This window comes from Balearica regulorum, chromosome 5 (genome assembly GCF_011004875.1).
Source record: "Balearica regulorum gibbericeps isolate bBalReg1 chromosome 5, bBalReg1.pri, whole genome shotgun sequence".
Classification (NCBI taxonomy): domain Eukaryota; kingdom Metazoa; phylum Chordata; class Aves; order Gruiformes; family Gruidae; genus Balearica; species Balearica regulorum.
In genome coordinates, this window is record NC_046188.1 from 64,292,599 (window position 1) to 64,319,444 (window position 26,846).

The window sequence follows — 26,846 nt, forward strand, 5'->3', positions numbered from 1 at the left end:
TCTAGTCTGTTTATTCTGTCATGGCAAAGCAGATTAGTGAAGGGTTTGGAGGTGGAGGAAGTTTCCTGTCATAACTCATCTGAGAATTCAAATGCTGTAACATTTTTTTTTCAGTGCTAAAACACTGGAATCTTAAGTGCTTTTTTTTTTTCCTTTTAGGGGAACTTTTTTTGGCAGAATAGGTAGGGGGAGGTACCCAAATACAGATCCAGTAAACTGTATGATATAGTTTCTAACTAAATATTGATTGTAGAGATGGTCTTGTCATATGAGGGATATCAGTCATGAATTTTAATTCCTGGCACTAGTAAGCTTCATTAGAGATGTTGATTAATCTAGTTATGTTACACTTTTCTTGAAGCCCTATGGTGTAAGAGGCCAGATCTGTTCTTACTGAAATTAACACTAAAATAACCATTGTTTAACTTGCACGTGAACTTTTAAGGTATAAACATTTCACTTCATTAAAATCATTAGACATAGTTTGAGAGGGTGTCTTGCAAGTCTTATGTAGAGGTTTTCCAATTATTCCCTTGTTCTAAATGTTGTTGAACTGTGTGTTCACCTAAGTAAATGGACACCATATTTTTCAGTTAAGATCGACTTTTGCAGCTGTAAATGGTGTCTTTGCCTGAAGATGTCAATATAAATCTTTTGTGGTATTTTTATTTTTGTTTACTTGTTCTTTGGAAAAGGAAATAGGAGACATTACTTTCACTTCTTTCCCCTCTTATTAGATGCAAGAGAAAACATAGTAGAAACAACTGTCCTCCAAATGTTGTAACCTTTCTGGGAAAGGTTATGACAATTTCTAACAAGACATTTCCAATTTTTTTTTAATGCACTTCATCTGATTGTGTTCTTTCTCTTTGCTTATGACTAGTTGTATAAATGTGCTGATACCTTTAGGGGATGTTACCAGGATTTATTTTTTTCCAATTTACTGAAGATTTTTAATCTTCACAAAGAATCTACCCCTCTCTCATTGGCAGCTTAAGTTGGTAAGCTAACATAAAATAAGTTTTTTTCAACAGCTTTTTTTTCCCCCTCAATAGTGCTTGTTAGTATAAGACTGACTATCCAGCAGGTAGCCAGTGTTGTACAAAAATTTCTAAACTAAAGGCATTGTACAGAATAAGACATATAGCTACTAAGTACTAAAGTATTGAGAACTTGACATTAGACATTTGAATTTGAAATTGAGTTGGAATTGAATTGACAATTGGCTTTGTATACTGGAAGAAGTTAAAATAAAGTTCTAAAAATAATTAAGTGGACATTCAATTATTTAATTTTAAATTATTGGATAACAAATAAACATGAACAGCAGCAGCTCTGCTTAGAAAAAATAAACTCTTTTCAAACAATATTTTTACAGTATCATTTTACTATTAATGTGTTCTTACCTAAAATGCTACTGGTGTTGACACAATCATTTCTATATGTCTTGGGAGGTGGGACAGAAAAAAGTAATCTGCTTACCAGTGCTTGAAAACTTTTTGTTAAACACAAAATAAATGCAAATTAAATAGCTCTTCTTCAATTGTTTGAATTCACATTTAAAATATTTTGAACTGTTAGCTGATATTATATTATAGAAATCCATTTCTCTTGTGCAGAATGTATATAACAAACTATTAAGAAATGAGCATAAATCAGAAAAAATACATTAGCATGGGAAAATGTGAAGTAATATAAAGGCAACATCCCAATCAGAAGTAGGAAGGATGCAGTAATTTCTTTTTTCCTTTAAAGATGAAATAAATTATTCAAGAATCCAATTCCTTCTGTCTAAAGTCATCTCAGAAGTATGCTTGGCAAATGTTAGCAAGAGCTGACCTAAGAACTTAGTGAACAAATAAAAAGGAAGATTTATACAGATCTCCTCACACCTTTGGCGCATTGATATTTTATTATTTATAATTTGTTCAAGATGTTGGGAAGGAAATAGTGTTTTGCACCAAGATGGAAAAGAAAAAAAAAACCCTAACCATTAGCCACATGCTACACAGTGGTCATTATTGCTTATATAAAAATCCATATTTCACATATAACAATTGCATGAACTTCAATTTGTCAGCAGGAAAGAGCAACACAGTTCATTTCTTGTGATTTGGTTCTTATGTTATAAGTTGAGAGCAGTAATTTTTTTTTACATCTCCCATTTAATATAAATATGTCACCTTGTGTTAGTGTCTCAGAAGTTTCTTTTCTAAATAATCTGGAGAAGAGGGTAGAAAAGTTAATTGGTGGCAATGTAATGTTTCTTTCATAGGAAATCTAAGTGTAGAGCATCTTAGAGAAAGAAAGTGCACTAGGTCTGCTAGTAACAAATGTGATGTATTGCTTTTGAACCTATGTTAACACATTTGAAAGTATTTTTTGAGATGAAATCTCTGCAAAAATGAGATGCTACTCATGTAGAAAACAGTAAGATTTATGAGGAAAATATAAATTCCTCTTCATGGTAATTAATGGTAAGCTTATACCACTAATAGATATATATCTTGCTGAACTCAGGTATCTAAGGATGTATGCAGTATCCATGCATTATCTGTATTTTAAAATTTCAAATTCATTAAACTGCAAGTTACTGTTTAGTCACTATACGTTTAAAATGGTAGTGATGCAGGAAACATCTGTGCTTAAGGGAAACTGCTGAATTCTGCATGTTGTAAAACATGAGGCAGTAATCATTGCAGAAACTTTTTTAATGACACTGTAACCTTTTGCTGGCAGCCCTTTTAGAGGGAACCATGACATTGTTCAAATGCAAATGAATTGTTATTGAGTGTTTTCACATAAAAAACAAAATGCTTTAAGTCACATAACTTTTCTGATTCCAAGTACTCGCCCCAAAAAAAGTGGAAGTGGCTGAATCATTTCTGTAGAATAGGAAAAGCTGTGAAAGCAGGGCCTTAACTTCTCATGGGTTTCTTTGGAATTAACTGCATTACACTAGCTGATCCTGAAGAAGGAAGTAAAACTAGTAATTTGTGTGGCAAAAACATCTAAAAAGAGTAAAGGGAATGATAGCAACGGTGAAAAGGGTAGGGATGTTTATTTGAGGGTTTGGTGAAAGTCTCTTACAGAAAGTAGTTTTGAAAAATATATTCCAAATGTGCTTTTGTATGAAGTTTTTTGTATGAAGTGACTTTGATATTACCATGTTATAAGATACTTCTTTCTATTAGGAGTTTCAAAATACCAAAGAATTTTAGCTGAATTCCAGTCTTTGTTTTCTAATGAAGATTTCTCCTTTGGAAAGGGTCTCCTATGTATTAAATAATAAGTAGTCATAGTGGGAGAGGAAAAGCTCAAGATATGCTCTGGCCATTCATTCCACATGTGTTTCTATGGTCACGTTATCAAGATAGTTCTTTTGCTTAAAACCTCTGATTTTTAGAGAAGGCGAAATAAAGCTCGTAGGCTTTGCCAAAGCACGTGTAATGCTTCGCTACAGGAATAGACCTCTATCTTGTTTGTCCTTTAACCTTTGAAAGCTTTAAACACCTTCGGTAAAATGTCTTCCTCTGAGAGTCAGATATGTATGTTACTAGCTGACTGTTAATCAGCAACCTCATCCAACAGAGTAATATTGTTTATTGATCTGTATTAACAGTAGCACTACCGTGTGTACCAGAAACAGCTCTCAGAAAATTCGCAATTTGTCCTAACCTAATGTTTCTTGCTCTTCTGGTTTGTTTAGACAGGGCCATATTAATGCAGCTGTGCATGACAAATAATTTGATCTAAGAAACAACTGTTTTGCAGTGCATGCTAACACAATCTATGTATAATGGATCAAAGAGTATTTTGTAAAGAACTTAGAGTATCTGAATCTTAAATTTCTGATTGCACTTATTTAATGTGGTTTTTCTTCCTCCGCTGCTTCAGGATTTTAAAAATAAAATTAAATATCCTTAAATGAAATAAAAATGAAACATTTGAATTATCTTTTAATTTCAAGTTGATCAAGTAAAAATAATTTAAAATATTTAAACATTAATTTATTCCACTGTATTTACATTATGCTTTTTAAATATTGTTTTTCCTTGGTAATTTAACTTTTGTTTCTTAAAATATAACTGAAAACACATTGTTTTCAGAACCTCTACTTTTGCTCACTTTCACTATGAAGCCATGGGATTTCCATAACATGTCTTAACCATACTTTCTACTCTATATTAATAGGGAAGATATTTTTAAAATAATTGTTTCATCAATATTATACCCTTATTTTTAAGCATCCACTCATACTGACTATTTATTCTGACCTTAATTATAAATTAGAATTGGGGGGTTTTGCAGAGGAAATGCTGGGTTTCCACTATTGTTTTTGTTTACAAATAAATTAGATTAAGCTTGTGTATGTTTCATGAAACCATAAATGTGCAACCTCACAAACTCCTCAACTGTTCGTATCAAGTAAAGCACAAGCTATGAAAACAACATAAGTTCATTTAAAACTGTATTCAGGCCCCCATTCTTGGGTGTTGGTTAATGGAGAGCCATACAGTATTCATAGAGTAGGGACTGATGGCTGGAGAGCTCTGACTGGTATTTGCAAGTATTTCTGTGAATGGGAAAGTTCTTGGCATTGTTTCAGGCATCCCATTTCCGGAAGCCTTACTGTACATTACCATTGAGAGAATGGAATTGATTTACAGGAAAAAAAAAAAGAGAAGGCATCCATTACCTCCCCTTGTGACAAACATCCGAAAGTAAAGTCAATTTATTATTTTGCGTGGCAGGAGAAATTGGGGTGTAGTTCTATGTAGTAAAAGGCTAGATTAAAAGTAGGAAAAGTATGTATCTTGTATATAAGAAAGATTTGTCCTATATTGAGTAGCTCTTTCACGCTGTCCTATGTGACTTGAAGTATTTTATTTTTTTTCTCATGCTGTGTAAAATAGTACACCTGACCACTGGACCCCCAAGAATGTAGCCTGGATTTTAGCCTTTTTCAGTTTGCAGCTGTTTGTGCAACTGTTGTGAACCTGGCCACTGCAGCGATGCCTTTGGATCACATGAATATTAAATAATTGAAATGTGTTCACTAGACCTCATTTGCAATTTGGAATTCCATGAGTCAGTTGTTAAAAGAATGAAAACATATGATTAGTATTGTAATTGGATCAATCACTGGTAGCCCAGAAATGTTTATTGAAATGAATCCATTAATATTTGATTTCACTTTAGCAGAACAACCTGGTAGACTTAATTTAGCACAGTTTCCAGAAATAATCCCCTTATGCATATATTAACATGAGTTCCAGAAGAAAAGTCTCTGCCATTATTTTGTCCCAAATGTCAATTAGAACTAACCCAATTCATCAGAGTCGTTTTGTCATGAACTCTACTCACTTTTGCTGTGACTCATGTTTCACAAATACTGTTTTCTGCTTTTCATATTAACTCACAGGGCTGTAAATATCTAATATTGCTATGTTTCTCTCCTGATAAATCTGTTCTTCTGAGTAGTCTTTTGGGACAGATAATACAACAAACTAATGACCAAACCACCTCATACCATTTGATGGGGATGGCTGGTCAGTGGAAAATGACTTTTATTTTTGATTTTCAAGTGAATCTCTTAACAAAAATAATATCTAAAAGACCTCTGACAAATGTATCTCACAATCATCAGCCTGAAATTAAAGATCAGCAAATGTGATCTATTTTCTAAAATATATTTGGAAAAATGCTTATTTTTAAAGAGAAGGGTTGTAGCTGAAAGCACTAGCGAAGGAAATAGGACTTCTAAATTTTCCTTTTAAGCTATTCCATCAGGTTAACTGCGGATGTTTCTGTAAAGTACATAGTGATTCATTTTTGTATATGAAAAAAAGTAAACTTAATATCACTGAATCATGATGATCATTCTGATGCTAAAGATTGAACTGGCCATAAAATGTGAATCAAATACAAACCATAAACATTATAATTTCCCTGCTGTGTTATGGAATAGATTTGGAGGTTTTCTTTAGAGTTTGGAATGTGTTGTTTGTCTTTCGGTAGAAAAGTAATGACAACACGTAATGATTAGCATTAGACATCCATCCAGGAGCTATTTTGATTTGTTCTTTAGGAAAATATGAATATCCATACTTGGTCCACCACTGTGTTGTCTTCACTAACCTGTATTTAATAGTGGCCAGTATCATACTCCTAAGACAGCAGTAACGGGACAAATCTAGAGGGAGTTGACTTGCAGTTTCCAGTTCCAATGCAATGGGAAATCCTATTGAAGCAATCATATGTAATAATTGCCAGTAGATATCTTCTAAATTTGCCAAATCTGTATTTTGTGACCCGCTTATAGTTATGGGATTTGCCACGGCATGCTGCAGTGAGTTCGACAGTGTCATTGTTCTGTGGGAGGTTAAGTATTAAAATTAGTATGTGATGTGAATGGGATATCTACTGTTTGTAGAAAATAATTCCTTATTAACCTCATTTGTGATATATTATTAGTGTATTACCTCAGTTACTCCTAACTGGGAATATAGCGTTGTCTCAATTTTCTCTGCTTACTCATTGGAGTATTAAAGCAATAAAATAAGGGATGTGCTAAAACATCTAACATAGACATACATGTCACTGATAAGCACTCAACGTTATCATGTTAACATCAAGTATCTTGGGACAAAGCATTGCCTAAAATTGTTGTACAAATAATTTGGTTTTAGTAGGCATCACCTGCTACGAAATGAATGTCCTTTTTGTGTTGCTTTAATACTAGAAGTTCATATTTGCCACTTAAAACATTTAAATCCTTTGTTCTGGAGCTTTTTCCCTTTTTGAATAGGATATAGGGGAACTAGCTCTCCCTAGTTTTAGCTGTCCTATTGCAATATAAGCCATGTAGTGACAGATGACCATATTTTCTAAAATTGTTTGCTGAAATATTCAGTACTTGTTTAGACAAAATGATGCTAAAAATGTATGAATTTAGTATTTAGGAAAGACAAGATATGATGTGTCAGTTTGAGGCATGTTACTTTTGTTTCAGCTTGTGGTACTAATTTTTTTCTTTCAAGAAGAATTTTTATGTATATAAATCTTAAAGTATGTCTCTGAATGTCAATGTTTTTAATAATATTGAGTAGCCTTTGAAGTATTTGAAAATAGGTTCTTGCAAAAAAAAAAAATTTTTTTTTTGGAGGAGAAACTTTTGATATGACCATTTGAAGTCACCTGAAATTTATAGGAGTAGGGGTTTCATAGCAGGTATTGTTGTCTGATCCCATTTTATTTAAACTTCTCAATGACAGCTATTAAATGCACCTGCAAAAAATTAGCAACTGGTTTCAGTGTCTTGCTTCCTTAAGACAGAAATAAAAACACTGTCATTCATTTTGTGTGTTTAAATGTTTTTCTTGCTGTGTTTGTTTTGTTTCAATCATAACTGTTTGGAGCTATATACTGTGTAACAGCAAGCTAACACAGAATTGGAGTGTTGGGGTTGGTTTTTGTCACATCATATTTGGTTTATGTTTAGTGAAACCAAGTTAAATATGATGCTGCAGGTGATGGTTTTGTTTACTTTCTTGTTTACTGTGTTAGGAGCAACTTAATGCTTTCACAAAAAGCTTTGAGAAGGGACACTTCTTTAATAATTTATATGCTTTCCAATACTTAACTGGCAAGAAAAGCTAGTTTTGTTTTAACTTTGTTTTACAATGACTTTCATTCCAGAAATAAATAGATTTTAAAAATAGGTCTGGGGTTTTACTAACAGCTTATATTTGCCCTATATAGTATTGCTGCAACTGTCTTTTTATTAATGTACTTATATTACAGTATGAAATACTGTTCATTATGATGAAATTCAACAAATAATTAATGTTGGCAATACTTTTGTGTTCTTTACCTATTTAGTTCATGGTTTAAATGCTTGCATTTACAGTTAATTTAAAAATGCTTCCAGTATTTAGTCCTGGAGAAGCTTCTAAAACTTGGCACTCTCACCAAAATGTTTCTCCATCAGACTTCCTTCCTAGTAACTTTAGGACATTAGCAAAACCGCAGTGTCTTACAGTAAGCAAACTTTCTGAAACTGGAACCTCCCTGTCCTAATGTAACAACAGAGAAATAGAATTCTGACCATTATTTTTCCCAAAAAAGACACTTTCAGATGCATATAAGCAGGAGGAAAGCGGCAGGAAAACTTAATAAATAAATATTTTAAAATGTGTCCTGAAATGTTTAATGGGTAGTTATTTCAAACACTAGATTGGAATCCTTATGTAAATCTTATTCTTGTATTTAAGAATATAAGTTGTCAGAAATCTTTAAAAGAAAGTTTTGGCCTCAATTTTTGATTGATGACTAGAAAAAAAAATTTTTTGAAAGAAGGAAATGTTACTGTGTTACATAGAAAAAGAATATTGTACTCATGAATCCACACTTAGAGCAAGCATATTAATGAAGCATAGCATTGTTGACGTCACAGAGTACATAGTGAAAATGCTTCATACATAAGTTTCTTGTGTGTTACCAACAAAATCCTACCAAGTCCTGGAGAAAAATGTCTTCGTCAAAGTAGGTTTATATTATTTATGGTGGAGGTAAAATTTATTTGGGAGAACACACAGGCCTTGTTTTACTATCCTTTCCCTTTCATTGCTTGTGGAGAATATTCTGAATTAGGTTAATGTTTACATTACAATCAAGCTACTGTGTCTCAGCTTGCTGCTTTTCACCTGGTGAATGCTGACCATGAATTAGACTAAGATTAGGTATGAGAAAATAATGTATTTCGCATTTTAACAAAAAACTTACACATATTGTGAACTGCAGACAGGCACACGCACAAACTCACGATTCAGTTATTTCATGTCAAGTGGTCCTCTCAGGCCTACTTCCATGCTTGTGTTTCTTCAAAGCTAAAGCCAGCACAATAGAACTGTAATTGTTCGTGTAAATTGTTCATGTAAATTGTCAAGGCATCTTTTCCCATAAGCAGTTTAGTTTACATTAACCTGCTTTTATTGTTTATGCATTGTTGAATAAGATGTTGCATATTTGTTGAACCATAGTAGTTTAAACATTGGTTGTTCTGAAACTGAGCCCTTGAGTGAGGACTAAATGTTTGCTTTGTTTTTTCAATGGTTTCATTATTGAATTAAGTTCTGGCAACATAGAATAGATTTGTGGCCTATATATTGCCATCTAATTTACTTGCTACTTGTGCACACTTTGATACTACCCATTCCATTCTCCCAAAACAGGTCTAGGTCTCATGGTAGTCTTTAAATCCTTTGCTGGCTCCTCACAGCTCTGATTTGTGTCTTCGAAGCTGGGCATAAAGAATTCATCATATGTTATGTCTAGTTCCAAAGCGTGTACAAAAAACCTGGTGCTGAGATCATCCTTTGACAACTTTCCTTCAATGAAGCTCTTATTTGGGCCTTTCCTCAAGACTTCTGAGGGTACTTGGGGAATTGGCATTCTTAGAGCTTCTTGCCTCCAGCAAATTGTGTTGCAACTGGGCAATGAGGTCAAAATTAAATGGGGGCTGAGAAGTGGTAAACAGAGAAAAAGACTACAATCATTTAAGATTTGCTTTTTGTAAGAAATCAAACTTGAAAGGGGGTGGAATAATGCAGTATGTGTTTTTTAATCAATTTTCCTCCTCCTGAAAAAGTTTTTATGGAACAGCTAAAATGCCATAAGTGTTAACACATGAGAGAACTAAAGAAGCATTCAGACTGACGAGTTCAAATTAACTTTATTACTCTGAGGCAAAAATAGAATGGAATTTTAGAAGAAATAAATATTTATCAACACTGTTATATTAATACCATAGTTAATTCCTGAGTAACTTGCAGCAATTTAAAAAGCAAGAGCTCTTTTTACAGTTCAGTTGCTCATAGGAATGGAGTAGGCAATACAGAAAGGGGAAGTATGATGCTGTGGCTACCAGCTGTAGTGAGGCCAATCCATAGATATTTTAAGGATAGTAGTCTTTATTTCATTTCTTGAACTTGCACTGAAAGTTAAATATAGAAGCACTTGGGGTTTTGACAGCCTTCTCCTACTTTTGATTCATTTAAAAAAAAAATCCTTAATTTTTTGTTTTTAACTACTTAAGTCACTACTAGCCTAACCATTTGAACAGTGGCCTGTGTCTTTAAATGATTCTCCTTTACTGAAAACTTGAATAAAAGAAAGGCCTTTTCTCTCTTTGGAGATTGCCTTTCTTACCACCTGCTTGAAAATAAAAATTTATGACAATTCAAGAAAGATAGTATTGATCAGGATGAATGGGAGTGGCCAATTAGTGCTGCATTGCTTGCTTGCTTAAGGGTGGGAGTTTTAGTAAAGAGCTTTTTTCCAGAGTTGATATATTGAGGTGACAGGATTCAAGTAACTTCTTTCCCCTTTTCCAAAACACCACTGTTTCATTTGCAATGCCAAAGAATTTTGTCCCTCTGATTCTGTCCTTCCTTTTCAATGGCCTCTCATTTTGTTGCATGGTACTAACCAGGGGAAAATGGCCGTGATCGGGAGGCATCTGTAGATTGCTGTGATAGTACCATCTTAAATTAAGAGTTGTGTTATGATAGTGTGATCATTTTCAATACTCTTCCATTCCCTGTTGTCATGTGTCATATCTTGTGATTACTTATAATACCTCTGGGATTAACTATATCAGCCTATGCATATTTATAACACTTTGAGTGCCACAGAACAAATACTACCACCTGGACAATACTGCAATAGAAATAATTTCAGTTATATGACCAGATCAATATGCACATGAAACAAATAGTATTTGTAATAATTTCTGCTAATAAACATATTTCAGCAGGGAAGAGGAGGGGGAAAAGCAAGATTTAAGTAGTAAATATAGGTAAATGTGCTAACTGTTCTTGCCTATGTTGCACAGGTACAATTTTTGGTACACCATCACAAGAAATGACTAAAAATACACAACAAATAGTAGAATATGCAGTACCACCACAGAAAAGAACTAGACGCAAGTTAATGGACTCTCCAGTCACAGCTCAAAGTCCTGCTGCATCCAAGGTCTCCAGTCTCCATCATCTGGAGGATTCTCTTACCAAGGAAGTCCGCCCTATTGTGTATACGCCAGAATTTTGCAGAAAGCCAGTACAAACCTGCTGCATGCAGACTGTGATAAAGACAAGTCTACACCTTGCAGGCCTTCAGGAAGCTAATGTATGTAATATAGATATACCAGTGAAAAAGGCAAGTATTATGGACTCTACATGTGACGTAATCCCAGAGTGTGATGAAGCTGGCATGGACTCAACAGTGATTATCTATGAAGGTCCAGGTGAAACAACTGAAACATCTACTGACTCTATGAAGGAGGCACAGCCATGCAGCAATAGCATTCTGCAAAGGTATTTTCCATTTATATGGGCAAGGAGCATTACCCAAACAATTTAATCCTGTTTATCTTCACAGCTGGGTTTTTCTATTGATGTCAATTTTATTTGTAAACCCAGCACTTTGAAAATCGAACCCTTAATTTTAATCGGCATCAAATTGAACTCTGCCATCATTTGAAATCAATGGTATGCTAGTGACAACAGCTGAAGTGGAAAGCTTATCCTGTTTTACAAGTTATGTACTAAAAAGAAAATACAGCACTTTTGAAATTTTGTGATGCAAGTGACTTTCTCTAAGCCTTACTTTTCCTGTCTGTAAAATGGATATCTTAACCTCTTTGACGTTGGGAGATGCCATCGTTAAAGCTGCCACGTATGTCTGAAATCCTGCAAAGTTGCCTCACATAATGTTACTGCAATTAATTTCCGGTATTTTTTTTTCAACTTAACATATATTTATTTATAGTTAAGAAAAATTTCACTTGATTTCTACCCAGAATAGATTTTACAAAAATGTAATTCTTTTATTTCAGACTTAGTCTCTCTTCCTTAAAAAACAAAAATCCTACTTCAGTACTTGAGAAGCCTTCATACATGGCAATGACTTCTGCTGCTCAGAGGAAAAGAAAGGTATTAAGGTAAGATTAAACTAACTCTTCTGTACAAATGAGTTTGTATTCAGTTCTTATCTTCTCACTTCAGTTTTGGTATTATATTTCAAAGCTGAAAACCTCTTTTACAAGTCATCTGGACCTACATACGAGATATTCTGATTCAAATATGTTTGACAATTCTATTATTATTATTTTTTTCCTGGCAAGTTGAGTAGATTCTTTTTTTACTCTTGGTTTAGGAACTTCAGTTGTTTTAACAAGTACAAAGTAATATTGTATCTTCTGTATCTGCTGTCCATTTAAAGAAAGATGACACATAATTCTGAAAAGAGAAATTCCATCATCAATTAAAATCCTAATTTGTTTGAAAATGTTATGCCTTTGCTGGAACACATTAGAAACTACTAAAATAGAAAGTGAAGAAAATGCTTAACAATACTTACGCAGCCAGTGCCTCTGTTTTTCTGATAATTCGTTTCCAGTCTCAGTTATGACTTCATTCTTGTGGTCTGCTCTGGGAAGAGCTCCCATTTCGTCACTTCTGGTTTATGACCCTGAAAGAAGCTTGTTAGCAGAAAAGCTGAAACTAAATAGGTGCTAAATGGAATTGTACTTTTTTGTTTGTTTTTGTTAATATATGTAAGGATTAGCTATCAGGCCAGTACTGATGAAACAGCTTTTTTTTTCCTTTTTTCAAAAGCAAAAATTGATACAGCCTTTTTTAAATCATATTATGAGTCACCTGTTGCTAGACAGTGAGTGGTCCTGCCACCTCATAGATCTTCTAAAGAAGGTTTCAAGACTGTTGGAACAAGGTTTATAGATAGATCATAGGACGTGGAAGAATCTTAAGCACTTTTTTGGTTTATTAACATCTTTGAGATAGAAAATCTTCCTAGAAGATCATAGATTTACCTGATCCAATTTCATGTTCCTGTTCTCATTGTTACTAATTATTGTTCTAAACTGTTTTGCTAGGACTGCTCTAGGATGAGAAATAAACTGTAGTGCTCTAGGATGAGAAGAGGCACATCTCACACTTTCAACTTTTCAAATAGTTGATTATGAATTTAGCAAAACAAATCACCTGCTCTCTGAAACTGAGCTAGTTTTCTAGATTCTCTTTAGGGAGAGGTATGTGGGAACCTTTGAAGCCTGATTTATCTTAAGGTAAATGTTCTAAGACAGACTGTAGGGGTACTCCTTTTTGTAACAACTCTGTAATGATTTCCAAACTTGTATATGCTTATCTCTTCCCAAAAGGCTACCTCTTTCTGATCTTTTATCTCATTCCTTCTGTGTCTCAAACATATATTTACCAGTTTCCAAGTTAGAATAACACTACAGGAAAATCCCACAACTTTTATTCCTTTTATGGGATTATTTCTTCTGCCTCAGACTGTAAACTGTCTGTAAACTAAAATTCTTTGTGGTTTTGTCTAGCAGTTGGTGATGAAGAGAAGGAATGAAAGCTGCTTATTTGTGAAGGAGGGAAGGAATATGTTCTTTTCACATAGTGCTTCCTTTCCTTTCGCTTCTTTCCTTTTCCTCCCCTCTTGTCTCCCATGCTTTCCCTGTTTTAAGTGGTTCGCTCCTACTAACATTACAATAAAATCATAGATTTCAGCCATATTCTCTATATTAGAAATATAATTTCAAACAGTTTTATTGCTAGGACAAGGGATAAGAGACAAGTCAGTCATAATACATAGGCTGCTTTTACTAAATAGCATTACATTCCTATTGGCCTAAGTTCTCTTCCAAGAGGCATGCATGAATTGATCTTAGGACTGGCACAAGGCAGATCTTAGTCTTTACTGCTTGCTATATATTTTCATTTAGGCAGAAAATTATTATTAAGAAAACTAGTGTAAGTTAGGGGACTATAAAGTGGGAATAATATAATATCATTAGAGGAATGGGAAAAGCATAGAAACTTGGGACATAAATAGAATTAGCTTGTTTATGAGGCTGTCTTCGGAGTGGAACTAGGGAAGTTAGCGAGGCAAGTGGAAAAGAGTGAGATCAGACAGGTTCATAATTTTCACTGTAGATCTTAAGTCCATCATGTAAAAGGCTATAAAATAGAGGTCTTGTCTTAATGAATTCAAAGCTATAGCAGCTTTCTTGCAGCTTAGCTAAAAAGTATTGCCTGCTATGAAGGCACCCCCTCCAAATGTGTTGGAGGCTGTAGAAAAATTATTGTAGCGATAAAAACCTGATTTGTTCAATAAACGCAGCTTGGTTATTTCAAGGATTTCGTACATGCATTAAGATTATTTCTTAGTATAATCTGTTTGCAATGACCATCAAACCAGCTTCTGTAGTTTCCAAAAAAACTGTGGCATATTGGTCTGCATGTTAACATGAGTGGCAACACTGGTTCTTATTTTCACAGTTGAAACATTTTTGTAAAGTTTTCAGAAGGAAAAAGGGGAATAATATCTATCTCTATATATACACATTATAAATAAATCAGTTTATTCTTTGCATTCTGTTATAAACAACCAATACTGGATAGTATCATTTAATGTATTTCCGCGTTGCAAGGCCTAAACTGCTGTAATGTAGCTTAATCACTTTACCGAAAGCAAACTCTTTTCTGGCTGTCTTTCTAGTTCTACATCAAACACTGGGTTAAGCAGCCTGCAAGACCCTGTTTCTGCAAAACGCATTCGACAAGAGGGCTTGTTAAACCATAGAGCTTTGCAAGTACCCAAAATAGCAGGTAAGTGCCAGAACTTGCATGTATGACACTGCATGGGTAATGGTGTTTGTACAAGAGGTCCAAAATTGAGGTTGATACTCAAGGTTTTGTCAATTTACCAGCATGTGTTGCTGCGGTCAGAACACTAAGCCATTGGTTTGAATAGTATATCCATTCATTAAAAAAAAAAAAAAATCTGAATGTCTAAGCAGTTTCTAGATGGCATCTAATCAAAACTCAGTATTACTACAAGCTTGTTGGGAAAACCTGTTCCCCAGAGTTAAGGTCTTCCACTAAAAATTGTGTACTTGTTGAGAAATTTGATGAACTTTACCAATTTTATCTCTGCCAAGTGTGGTTTATCAAGAAATAAAATCCTCTGATCATTTCCATACCTGTTTTTAACTGCCTTTGTTTTATAACACCACACTGATTTATTTTTACAGATATGGGTTTTTTCAGAGATATATTACTTGAACTTTGGGGCTAGTTTGGGCCAACACACTAGCTGAGGAAAAATTATTTTAAAGTAATATTTAAGAATTATTTTGCTTCTAACAGATTGCTGATAATACTATCAGGTGGTATTTCGTGAAAGTCTGGTACAGTTACATGGCTTCTCTCTGAGGTATATAAATCTTTACTGTAACAAGATCAGTTACAAATAATTTTTTTCAGTAGATTGGCACAAAGGTCTTTTGTTCACAACTTTCCAAAAACCTCTGCCTTTCCTAGTGCGTGACACTAAGTTGCTTGGCATCTGCAGTAGATTTTCATGCACTAAATCCTTACAATTTTCCTTTTATTTCTACCCACTTGTCTCCTTTTCCTCTCTATCTTCAGAAATACACTTAATGGTCTATCTTAGTGCAACTTCTTGGGCAGATTAGAGGAGATGAAAGATTGTTTAAAGTTTTAGCCTGCTGTTCTTATAAAATAGTACAATCACGTAGTGTTTCTCAGTGGCATAGGCGATACGCTGTCTTATAGCATGTGCGTAAGAACTGATGTGAGGGAGCAAGTACATATGAACATGTGTTATTCTCCATTCATGAGAAATGTTCTATTGCAATAAACTTTCTGAAAAGTGTAAACCTGAGGCCAAACATTGTCTAAACAGTAGTTACTTATTTAGCAAAGTGCATACACAGTTATATCAGTATAAATTTCTACTACTAAAGACCTGGGTTATGAAGTTACCAAAATCAATCGCTACCCTTGTATTAAGAAACTATGTAATGAAGCACCGCATTCTGAAATGGAGAATAGATTTTTTTGATTCTTCAGAGTTTAACTGAATATATTAAGACATTTTATTTTCAAAAGCATGCGTTACCAGAGAAGAATGAAATATGACCAAATCCCTAAGAGGAATAGCTGCTTTTGGATTAAATAGACAAAACTTTCTCTAATGACATAGTGTTCATGTTTCAATTCATAGTGTTCAATTATTATAGATTAAGAAAACTTTCACGTATTTCTGCATTTTTATGTAGAGCACTGCCTTTTTAATAGCATCTTGTGTCAATTTGAGGGTCTAATCATTGCTTATCACACTGCATTACTGAGCTGTGAGTGATTACATTTTTGCATATCAAAATGACGTTTTCAGTAAGTATGCAAAATGTGTAATAATTCTTAGATGTACTATGAGAAGGAGATCCAGGTAGGCCAAATTCTGCTTATGTTTATTGAATGAGTGTCTTCTATTTGTATTAACATTTCTTTCTTCACTAGGAATTAAAGCGAGGAGCTGGAAGCAAGAACAGGATGTGCCAAGAAACCTGGTCAGAAGTCTTTCTGAAGGAAATGAGGCATTGGGTATTAAATCAAGGACATCAAAAAATATTTTACGTCATGCTTGTAAGAAAAAAAATAGGATTTAGTTCTGAGTTCATCCATATTTCAAGCAGGATTGATGGCTAATAAATGAGAACAGTGTGACTTTCATTTTCCTCTTGTGAATTGTTCTGTGTTAAAGATGTCTGTGTCTCTCAGTAATGCACTATTTCAGAACGAACCACTTATTAGAAATATGAGGATTTTCTTAAATTCTAAAATGAGTTCATTTTTTGTCTCCTGTTAAAGCTTACAAATGTCTTTTGTATGTTAACAAGTGAATAAGAAATTTCATTTTAACTGGGTAATAGAGAAGTGCACAGTATACCTTTTGCCATAATCTTTGTGAGCATTTCCCTACGTTTCTGACAGATTAATACTTCAGACAATGCAAGTCTTAAAGGGGATCAGTGGTGCTGTAATTTTTAGATGCTACTTTAAATTGCTTACCTACAGTCAGTCTTAATTTTCTAATGAGAATTGTGATACGAAAGTTAGAAAAATTGCTTTGACCTGTTAAATTGTTTTCACTGAAACTTCCTAATGTTAAAACTGTTTTTCATTTAGAAGCGAGTCAAACAGATGTTAATATTAAAATGTGCTCATGCTTAGCATTAGGATTCCAATTTATTCTTAGATATGTTATCATGGATAGATACTACCAATGCCGTACCAGGAGACAGAAAAATATTTACGAAAAGTTTTTAATGAAGTATTATATCTAAATTTTTTAGCCTTTCTATTTTTAGTCTGTTACTTGGTTGTAAATGTTCCTGTTCTGTTTTTCAGGTTTTTAATTCAGTTGTAAATAGGATAATTGTTAATTACTTTGAATAAATTTTGTTTTAATAGGAGCAATATTGAACTTCTCCCAAAAAAGTACTTTTTTGCCTCTTTTTTTCTTTTATGAAAAAATGTCTGAATTTTTACTATATTGTTATAAGTACATGCAGTTCATATTGTATCTTCTGATAAATGATTAATATTCAGAGACAAAGTAGTTACATATAGTTGTATTGTAGCCTTCACAGCCTGCCCACCCTTAAGAACATCGTTCTAGGGTGTTTGGTCTGTGCAAATGTAAGTGCATAGATGAATTTCCCCAAACTAAGGAGAACTAGAGGAAGAAGTCCAGTATCTAGTTCCAGTGGTGTCAAACGACTGTCTTGAAGCAAGGAGCTTGCAAGCCAATCAGTTAAGCAACATGTAGTATTGCTGCAGAAGAACATTCTGGCTTTCAGGAGTAGTAGTGGGCTCAAAAGAGATTTGCATGTTGCTGTTGTTACTGTATCACAAGCTTTCTTGTGATAGCAGAGAACTGGACTCCATGATCCTAATAGCTTTTGTCAAATTTGTTCTTAAACAGTACTGCATCCAGCTCAGGGGGCCCCAGTACAAGATAGACATTGAGCTGTTGGAGAGAGTCCAGAGGAGGCCATGAAGCTGATCAGAGGGCTGGAGCACCTCTCCTGTGAGGACAGGCTGAGAGAGTTGGGATTGTTCAGCCTGGAGAAAAGGCGGCTCTGGGGAGATCTAATTGCGGCCTTCCAGTTTCTGAAGGGGCCTACAGGAAAGATGGTGAGGGACTGTTTATCAGGGAGTGTAGTGACAGGACAAGGGGTAATGGGTTTAAGCTGAAGGAGGGTCGATTGAGATTAGATGTTAGAAAGAAATTCTTGACTGTTAGAGTGGTGAGGCACTGGAACAGGTTGCCCAGCGAGGTTGTGGATGCCCCATCCCTGGAAGTGTTTAAGACCAGGTTGGATGAGGCTTTGGGCAACATGGTCTAGTGGAGGGTGTCCCTGCCCGCAGCAGGGGAGGTTGGAACTAGATGATCTTTGAGGTCCCTTCCAACCCAAACCATTCTATGATAAATTGTATTCCAAATGTTTATATTTTATGCATTTAATTTTGTTCTCTATAGTCTTTGATATTTAGACAAACTAATATAAACCTTCTTCCCAATGTTATCTCCCCCTAGCTATCAAATGTTGACATGTTTATTCTTGACACATTAGAGGGGCATTTTTCAGAAGGCTTCTGAAGAAGAAAATGGTAACTGCCTGTATAAGCTTTCAGGACCACTTGTTGGCCGAGTAGACAACGTTGCAGAGGCTGACTTCATCAGGGAAGTTCAAAGAGGAAGGAATGATTCCTTGAGAAATAGGCATTGCTAGTTAAAAATAATGAGATGAAAGAAATTGAATCCCTTATTTGCATTCTAAAGGGAGTATAGGTGATAGATATAGTTGTGGTGAGCATGGGGTCGTGCTGACAGCATAATGAGGGCTGAGAAAATATTGGCTGTGGAAATGGCTTTTAGGAACAGAGTTCTAAACATCAGAAAAGGCTAAAAACTAGAATTTGGGACTTGACCACATCTCAGCAAGGTGATATAAGTAATTTTAGTAGAATGAAGGGGGGGGGTGTCATTTTAATATTTCTTTATCATGATGAACAAGAATTTGGAATTAATTTTAACTTCTTATGTTTTTGGCACCTGCTACAGCTAAAATTGTGGAGACCATGCATTTTTGATTTATGGGATTTTTTCAAATTCTCAGTATTTAATATAAAATGTACATAGGGAGCTGCTTTTGTTCATACTGCTTCACATCTGCAAGAGGCATGTTGGGCTTTGCTTATAAATATAGTTGCAATGTGCATTGCTCTTGTGGCATGTAAGACTTACACATAAATGTTCCTAGCAGTTTTGAAAGGTTTTTAGACGAGCTTGTGCATGCAACATTTTGGTACTCAGTCAAAACATAGAACTGCTGAGATCTCGTCTTTTCTTAACATGTTTTGCATATCCCAGAGTGGAATTGATTCAGTTGCCTTGCAAGACTTCCAGGGACTTTTAAAAAAAAAAAAGAAAGTTGAGAAAATTAGCACACTGAGATGAGAAGTGACTCCTGTTCCTATCTGCTAACCAGATGTTGCTTACAGGTTTGTTAGCTAGGTATGTATTTACCATTTATAACTAGCATAAATGAAATGTTTCCAGAAATTATAACAGATTGAAGCAGGATTTTCATATTTCAGATTGCTGTTGATTAATATCCTGCTGTATTAATTGTACATTTATGTTGTTACATGCTATGAACAGATCTAGACTTCATAAGCAGAAGGTGCTTCAGAGCACATTCCACACACAGTGCTGATACAGAACTTTTCAGTGCCTAATAAGTTTTTTTTGTCAGATTGCCAGTTTGTTCTTGGTGGAAAGCAAAAGAGTATTGGGGGAGCAGAGGAGGTATGATATAACTCATTTCATTTTCTTGCCAATCTACAATGCCTGTTACCTGTTGGCTTGCCTTTACGAACTAATTTAAGTAATAGCATTTATCTGCAGTATACATCTAATTGATTTCATTCTGTTGTACCATGCAGTGTTAAATCATGCCAGATGGGATGTAACAGAATATTGCACAACATAACATGATTCAGGCTGAATCAAGGACTGAAATGATTTGGGTCAATTTAATCTTGTTTAGCATAATAAAAAAAACCCCAAAACCAACAACCACCAAAAAAACCCCACCCAGTAGTTATAAAATAAATTCTTGAAAATGTTGTGCCCCTTAACTAGTCTAGAATCTGATGTCTCGGATATCTAATACTTAATAGGTACTGAGTGAATCATACTTGCTCTGTGAGACACATGACAATTTTGTATGTTTGGGCATATACATGTGTCATAGTTTAACCCTAGGTGGTAACTGAGCACCATGCAGCTGCTCACTCACCCCTGTCCCCTGCAGTGGTATGGGGAGGAGAATGGAAAAGAAAAAAAAAAAAACAAAAACAACCAAACCGGCATTGTGGGTTGAGAGAAACTGTTTAATAGGATAACAAAGGAAGAGAATAATAATAATATATATAAAATAAGTGATACACAAATGCAATTGCTCACCAGCCATGGTGGAAAAAACAACTTGATGCCCAGTCTGTTTCCAAGCAGCAATCACACCTCCCAGCTAGCCTGCCCAGTTATATCCGGCATATGACATTCTATGGCAGGGAATATCCCTTTGGCCAGTCTGGGTCAGCTGTCCTGGCTGTGCCCTCCAGCTTCTTGTCCACCTGGCAGGGTGTGAGAAGCTGAAAAGTCCTTGACTTAGCGTAGGCACTACAACTACGTGGCAACAACTAAAACCATCAGTGTGTTATCAACATTATTCTCATATTAATCCAAAACACAGCACTATACCAGCTACTAGAAAGAAAATTAACTCTATCCCAGCCAAAACCAGGACAACAGGGCAATAAAAGTAATGATCTTGGTTCGTCTTGCTTTCTTCTTTGATACAGATACCTATTTTATTTAAAACAAATATTAGCCTGAGCCAAAAATTAGGTCTACTATGAATAGCTCTGTCTAATAGAACATTCATGAGTTCAGTGCTGCATATCAACATTGTGGAAAACAGTCCTTCATACACGAATGTCTTATTTTAGTGTTTTGAAAAGTTCATATGCTAAATTATGGGAGTATAAAATTCTCGGAAAATCTGTAGATAGATAAATTGCAATGATGTGGTATGTAGTATATTGGAGAAGGGTGAAAAAAATATTTTGTAACATTAATTCTTTGTAAAGTTTCTTTTTCTTTAGAATATTTCTGAGTATATTCTGCAATACAAATTTCAAGCCTCTTTTTAAAGTAAGAGGAGGTACATATGTCATTGCCATAATACCCTCTGTGTGTGTGTGTCATTGGGTGTGAATAGTATTTGCTTTAATATGATAGTCTTCATGTTCAAGTGCAGTATTGGAACACTCAGCCTGTAAAATATTGGGTATTGTCATTGCTCTCTCCATCAAACTAAAGCAGTCATGAAACATGTAATGCCTGAAAATATTGTTGTGCACCTAGAGGTATGTTGTCCAGACTTTCTTTAGCCAGAAAAGGTTTCCTTTTCCTATGGTCTACATCAGGAATATGTCATACTCCAATATGTCTTATTTTTTTCTCTTCTGAAAGTGACTGCAATCAACAGGGACCCCTGCGTTTTACATCTAACTGCTGTGTTTATTTGGTTGAACCCCTGTTAGTACAAGCTGGGAGCCCTAGTAACCTCCTCCTGGTCCCTGGCCAGGCTTTCAGCACAGCTTGCTAGTATCAGCTTTTCAATAAAGCTCATTGCAGACTGTTTTACCAAGAGGTTGACATTTCCCATGACCAAATGGGCAGAGATTTTTTCTGAAAAGCAATTTGTTGTAAGTGTGAAAAGGATGTTAAAGATCTTGTCCCACTGGGAAATTCTTAGGAAAACGTACAAAAGCTGTAGGGTATAGTTTGTACTGTCACTTGTTTACTTGCTTATTGTCATTGTAGGAAAGTGAATTTATAGGAGCTGTCTGAAGCATAGGCTTGGGAGGATATCAATATTTGTTATTGGGAATGGAGTTGGATACAGAAGAAAGAAATGCACAGAAGAATGAGAACAATCTTGTCAGTGAGGCTATGGATTGAGCCATTTATAATGGACTCATTACATTATCATACCCATTTTGCAAAACACTGTTTTCATGACTAATTCCACACAAGTAGCAAATATTTTGGTCATTCCTTTTGAGTAACTACTTTTAACTGTGCGTATGGGCTACAGCTATGCTCCAGCATAGTTATGCCAAGTGCCTGGGCATGTAGAAAGCCAATGGCGTCCATTGATTTGTTGTTTTTTTCACAGAATTCCAACAAGCTTTGTTACTCTCATAGTAAACAAAGACTTCTGCAAACTTATATGCAGAAACACCTGTAGATTTCTACAGGTTATATGAAATAGTAATCATATCTGTTGTCCTGTCAAACTGGCAAAGCACAAGAACTTGATTGGGTTATTAGGAAAAGTTATTTGTGGTGGTGGGAGAAGTTTCTATAGCAGCCTGCAGGTATCTGCTCATTGGGGACAAATATTTTGGGATATCCTCTACTAAGGCAGCTGAGTCTTTTGCACCTGCAAGTTTTGGTACTTTGGCTGCAGAAGATAGCAGGTGCTATTTGGAAGCCTGACAACATAATGCAAAAATAAAGATTTTAAGTTACCAAAGTGGCCCACCTTGAAAATCATTTGGACTCCTCGGTAGTTTTATTTCACTTTGATTGGCTTTTTAAAAATGTGTGTCTGTAAATAGGCATGAGAAAATTAGTTTTAACAACTAGAGAAAGTAAATGTTCTTAGAAAATTCATCCACTAGAAATGTAAAATATGTAGTCTTCCCTGCAGGAGATTCTAAGAGCTGCCTTAGTAGAGAGTAGATGTGTAATGGTAAATGACCCGTTTTATTTCTCTGCTGTGTAGTGCTCTTGGGAAAATTATTCCCAATTTCCCTGTTGCTTTAAGTTTAATTGTGCTATACATATTAGGTCTTAAGGTTTTATGTAGCATGACTATTGTACATCTAAGTTCTACAAGGGAGTGATTGAATCTAACATTTATTAGAAGCTACAGTAGAGTAAATCAGGCTTTAAAAATGTTTAACTCAATTTTCATTTTGTAGTTTGAATTTTAGCCTACTTCATTGCTGGCATAGTTTTTAACTGAGTACCTGTAGTTATATTTCATAAAGTATTACAGTAGGGTGATGAAAAGGCTGTTTTCACGGCTAGCTAGCAAATGCACTTAGAGGCTACAGTACTTTGTATTTCATTGAAGCAGTTGGTTCATTTACTTAAAGATGTCTTCAAAAAGAAAAGATATTCAGATAAACTAACTTTGGATATTGTAGTGGTTCTGTATTCTGGAGGAGACTGGAAAACCAGTGAATGAGTTAACCATATGATTAACGTGAAGCATATTTGCATTGAAATTCAAGAGCTAAATTCCCGTTGTTCATCCCATCCTGCTTTGGGACAATGACGTAAGGGGAAACAGTCTTTAAAAAGCAGAAAACACAATGTAATTAGAGAATTAACCATGTGTAGGTAAAATAGTGTCAGGAGGGACTATGATGCAGATGACACTTCTAGACACCAAAGACAATGCTTGACCTACCTAGGCCTGAGCAGAACATAGGTGATGCCTCAGAGTTTATCCACCACTCTAATATACTCACATTCAACAGCCTTTGTAAGAGATACGTTAAATGAGACTTGCTTGTCAGAGCTTTTCTTGACAAGAAATAGATAAATTGCCATTTGAGGTTGAAGAGATCAAAAGCATCCTTATCAAGTTTGCAAGGGCCACCAAGCTGTGGGGGTGCAGCTGACAAGCTTGAGGGCAGGACTGCTGTTTGGAGCTAAAGGAAATAACCAACAGCAACCTTTGCGGGGTTGGAGTTCAAGACAAAGGTGGAGGGAGTAGGGTTTGCTTTTAGCTTGCCAAAGAGAAGGCCTGATAGCAGTCTCACATATGTCAGAGGAGGTTGAAAAGACAGGACAAGACTATCTGCTGCTATGTGTGGTGGTAGAACAAGAAACAGCGCTCCTAAATAGAATTGGAGGTGTTTCACATAGTGAAGATAACTAAGGGCTGTGGAATTTGTATTGGATGTTTCAAGAAAGAACTAGACAAAGCCCTGAAGGACTTGGTCTGTAATCAGTGTTGAGCCTGCTCTGAACCGGAGGCTGGACTGGAGCACTTTCCAAGCTCTCTTCCAACCTGAATGATCCTACGATTCAAAGAAATGGGATGAATTGTGTCAAACTGAAAAGCCAATAGAAGGTTTTTATAAATGAGTATTTAGAGGAGTACTAATAGATCTCTATCATTAGCCAAAGACACTAAAGGTCAAATACAGAGCAGGTGAGTAACTGTGGTCTATTGCTTCAGTTGTCTTTAGTATCAATGGCTTGTAAAGAGGCAAAATTGGTTGTTTGGTTTTGTTGTTCTGTTGTTTTTTGCTTGGTGTGGTGTTTTTGTTGTTGGTTTGGGGTTTTTTTGGGTTTTTGTTAAGAAAATTTTTCTACACAAAAATTTACAGAATGTAATAAGCAAGTTAGCAAATTAAGAAATATGATCAAGATGTGGAATAAATAAACCTATGGGCAGATATAATCTTTCTGTAGAGGGAAGTTCTGTCTCAAATCCATTAGATTACAGACTCTGAGATTATAATTAACACAGGACTGCTTAGTGTAGTCCACTTAAATTTCCAAAAAGCTGTCAGAAGGTACATCGTGGTACCTATTAAAGAAACAAAGTTGCCTTTGAGCAAAGGAAGAGTGGGGTAATCTGTGTAAGAGTAAGTACTTTAAAGGTCGAAAAACAAAGGGTAGGAATAAAGGGTCATTTTTCAGAATAGAGGAAAGATTTCTGGTGCAGTCCAGGTAAGTGTGCTGGATCCATGGGGTTTAATATATTCACAAATTATTTCAAGTAAGGGTTCTGTCAAAATTATTGGTACTGAATTATTCAGGTTGTTGAAACAAAAGCTAAGTATGAAGAGTTGTAGGAGCATCTCAGCTACTGAGTGACTGGGCAATAAAATAACAGATGAAACTGAATGTTAATGAATGCAAAATAATGCACAAGAAGGAAAACAACCCAAACTGTACATACATGACAAGGGGTTCTCAAATAGATATTATGACTCAGGAAAGAGACCTTGGAGTTATTGTAAAAATACCATGAAAACATCAGCTCTGTGGTCAAAATAGCAAGAAAATGAATAGAGAACAAATCATTGTGTAAATCCTTGGCATGCCTGCATCTTACAGTGTTGTCCTACACATTTCAAATAAATATAGTAGAACTACAAAAGGTGTAAAGAAGGATGAGAGGAGTGATTAAAGTACAGAACAGTCTGAATACAAGGAATGATAAAATAGATTGGGACACTTCAGCCTGGAAAGTAGGTGATTGAGGAGTTATGATAAAGGCGTATGAAATAATGAGTCATGGAAAAAGAGACTAGGCAACAATTACTTGCTGTTTCTTACTGTATGAGAACTAAAGGGCAGGTTCAAAAAACATGAAAGTTCTTCCCTGCATAGCATATTTTATGACAGTGAGCTCTGTAATTTAAAATGTGATGGGTGCCAAAAGCTTTGAGTTCAAAAGTGATTAGGCAAACCTGTGGAAGGAGAAATGGTTATGGGGAACTATTGAACACAGAGAGACTGGTTCAGCAGGTGTGCAGAGCAATGAGCATGTAGGGAGGCGGGAGGGTAAGGTCAGTGTCATCAGTATGTTTGGTGCCGATATTTCCATTAGCATCTGCTAAGGGGTACTACTAGAAAGAGGAGACTGGGCTTACTGGACTTCTCACTCTAGTATGGTTATTCTGAGTTTTTCCTTAATACCTTGGGTGCTTAATTGCTTAGAGGCTAGTCTTCCAGACACCCCGGTGTAGTCAACAGAGAGAGAGGGTGGAAGAGACTCTCTTCCAGAAGGCAGTTCAGAATGGCAACCTGGCTTGGATTCCTTTGACAATACACTCACCTGGCAGGTAAGTCTTGTTCCTTGAGGACTTTCAAGTTTGGCACTCTGGATATCTCCTCCCAAGTGAAGTTTATATTTATTCTCCAGATACTCTGTGAGTTTATAAGATTGCACACTAATGAAGAACAGATTAAAGTTTCTGATCTTTTACCCTAGTTTTTGGCATCTCTCTGAGATTTGAATTCCTAGGTGAGAGTCCAGCCTAGTTGAGGTGCAAAAGTCCAGGAACCATAGTGGGCATAAAGTTGAGCTAGCTTCTGATCTTACCACTGTAATGACTTCATGTAAATTAAGATTTGCCATTTTGGAGAGATAAAAAAAAAATACTAAAAAACGCCTCAAAAACCCAAACCAAACCAGAGTCCACAAATATCCCAATATTGCTATAAAACTTGCAAATAGTAATTTTTCATATAATCTTATTGCATAGTCTGTCTTTGCTTTTTCGTCTGGTTCCCAGAGTTGTTCTTCCCTCCTGTTGACCTTTAAATCATGCATTTCTTAGCCTTCCTAACATTCTGTGACACACTGCTGCTGCTCTTCACGTATCAGAGAAAATGAGAAGTAAATGTGTATGTTGGACATTGTGAAAGATACAGGGAGGTTAATTTTGTAATTGCTTTAGGATATTTGATCTGAGACTTACTGAGACTTTAAAGATTAAGAAATTAAGAATGAATTACACAGTAAATATTTTTAAGCAGTGAAGATTCCACTGGAAATCTGAGAGCTGTACTGCCTTCACACAGTTCTTACATCTGTAAATCGGAGGTGCTATGGAAATTCACTGACATATATACTGAATATGATAAAATATACTGAAACAGTAAAGTATTTTCTTAATAAAGCAACTCCCATGTGCAGGGAAACTGGCTCATTGGTGGGGAAAGTTTTGTCTTTGAAATTAGTGTGAAATATGTTAAGAAATATT

General features: G+C 35.3%; 1 protein-coding gene across 2 annotated transcripts in view; it reads left to right on the top strand.

The window, feature by feature from the left end:
• KIF18A (kinesin family member 18A) overlaps positions 1-17,380 on the top strand; it is a 43,201-nt gene extending 25,821 nt beyond the window's left edge. For both annotated transcript variants that reach the window (XM_075755301.1, XM_075755299.1), the window contains exons 14-17: positions 10,898-11,378; positions 11,900-12,004; positions 14,599-14,708; positions 16,425-17,380. In XM_075755301.1, coding sequence (XP_075611416.1) covers positions 10,898-11,378; positions 11,900-12,004; positions 14,599-14,708; positions 16,425-16,573 — 845 coding nt within the window. In that variant the 3' untranslated portion in view covers positions 16,574-17,380. The remainder of the gene's footprint in view (positions 1-10,897; positions 11,379-11,899; positions 12,005-14,598; positions 14,709-16,424) is intronic.
• The last annotated feature ends 9,466 nt before the right edge of the window (positions 17,381-26,846 follow it).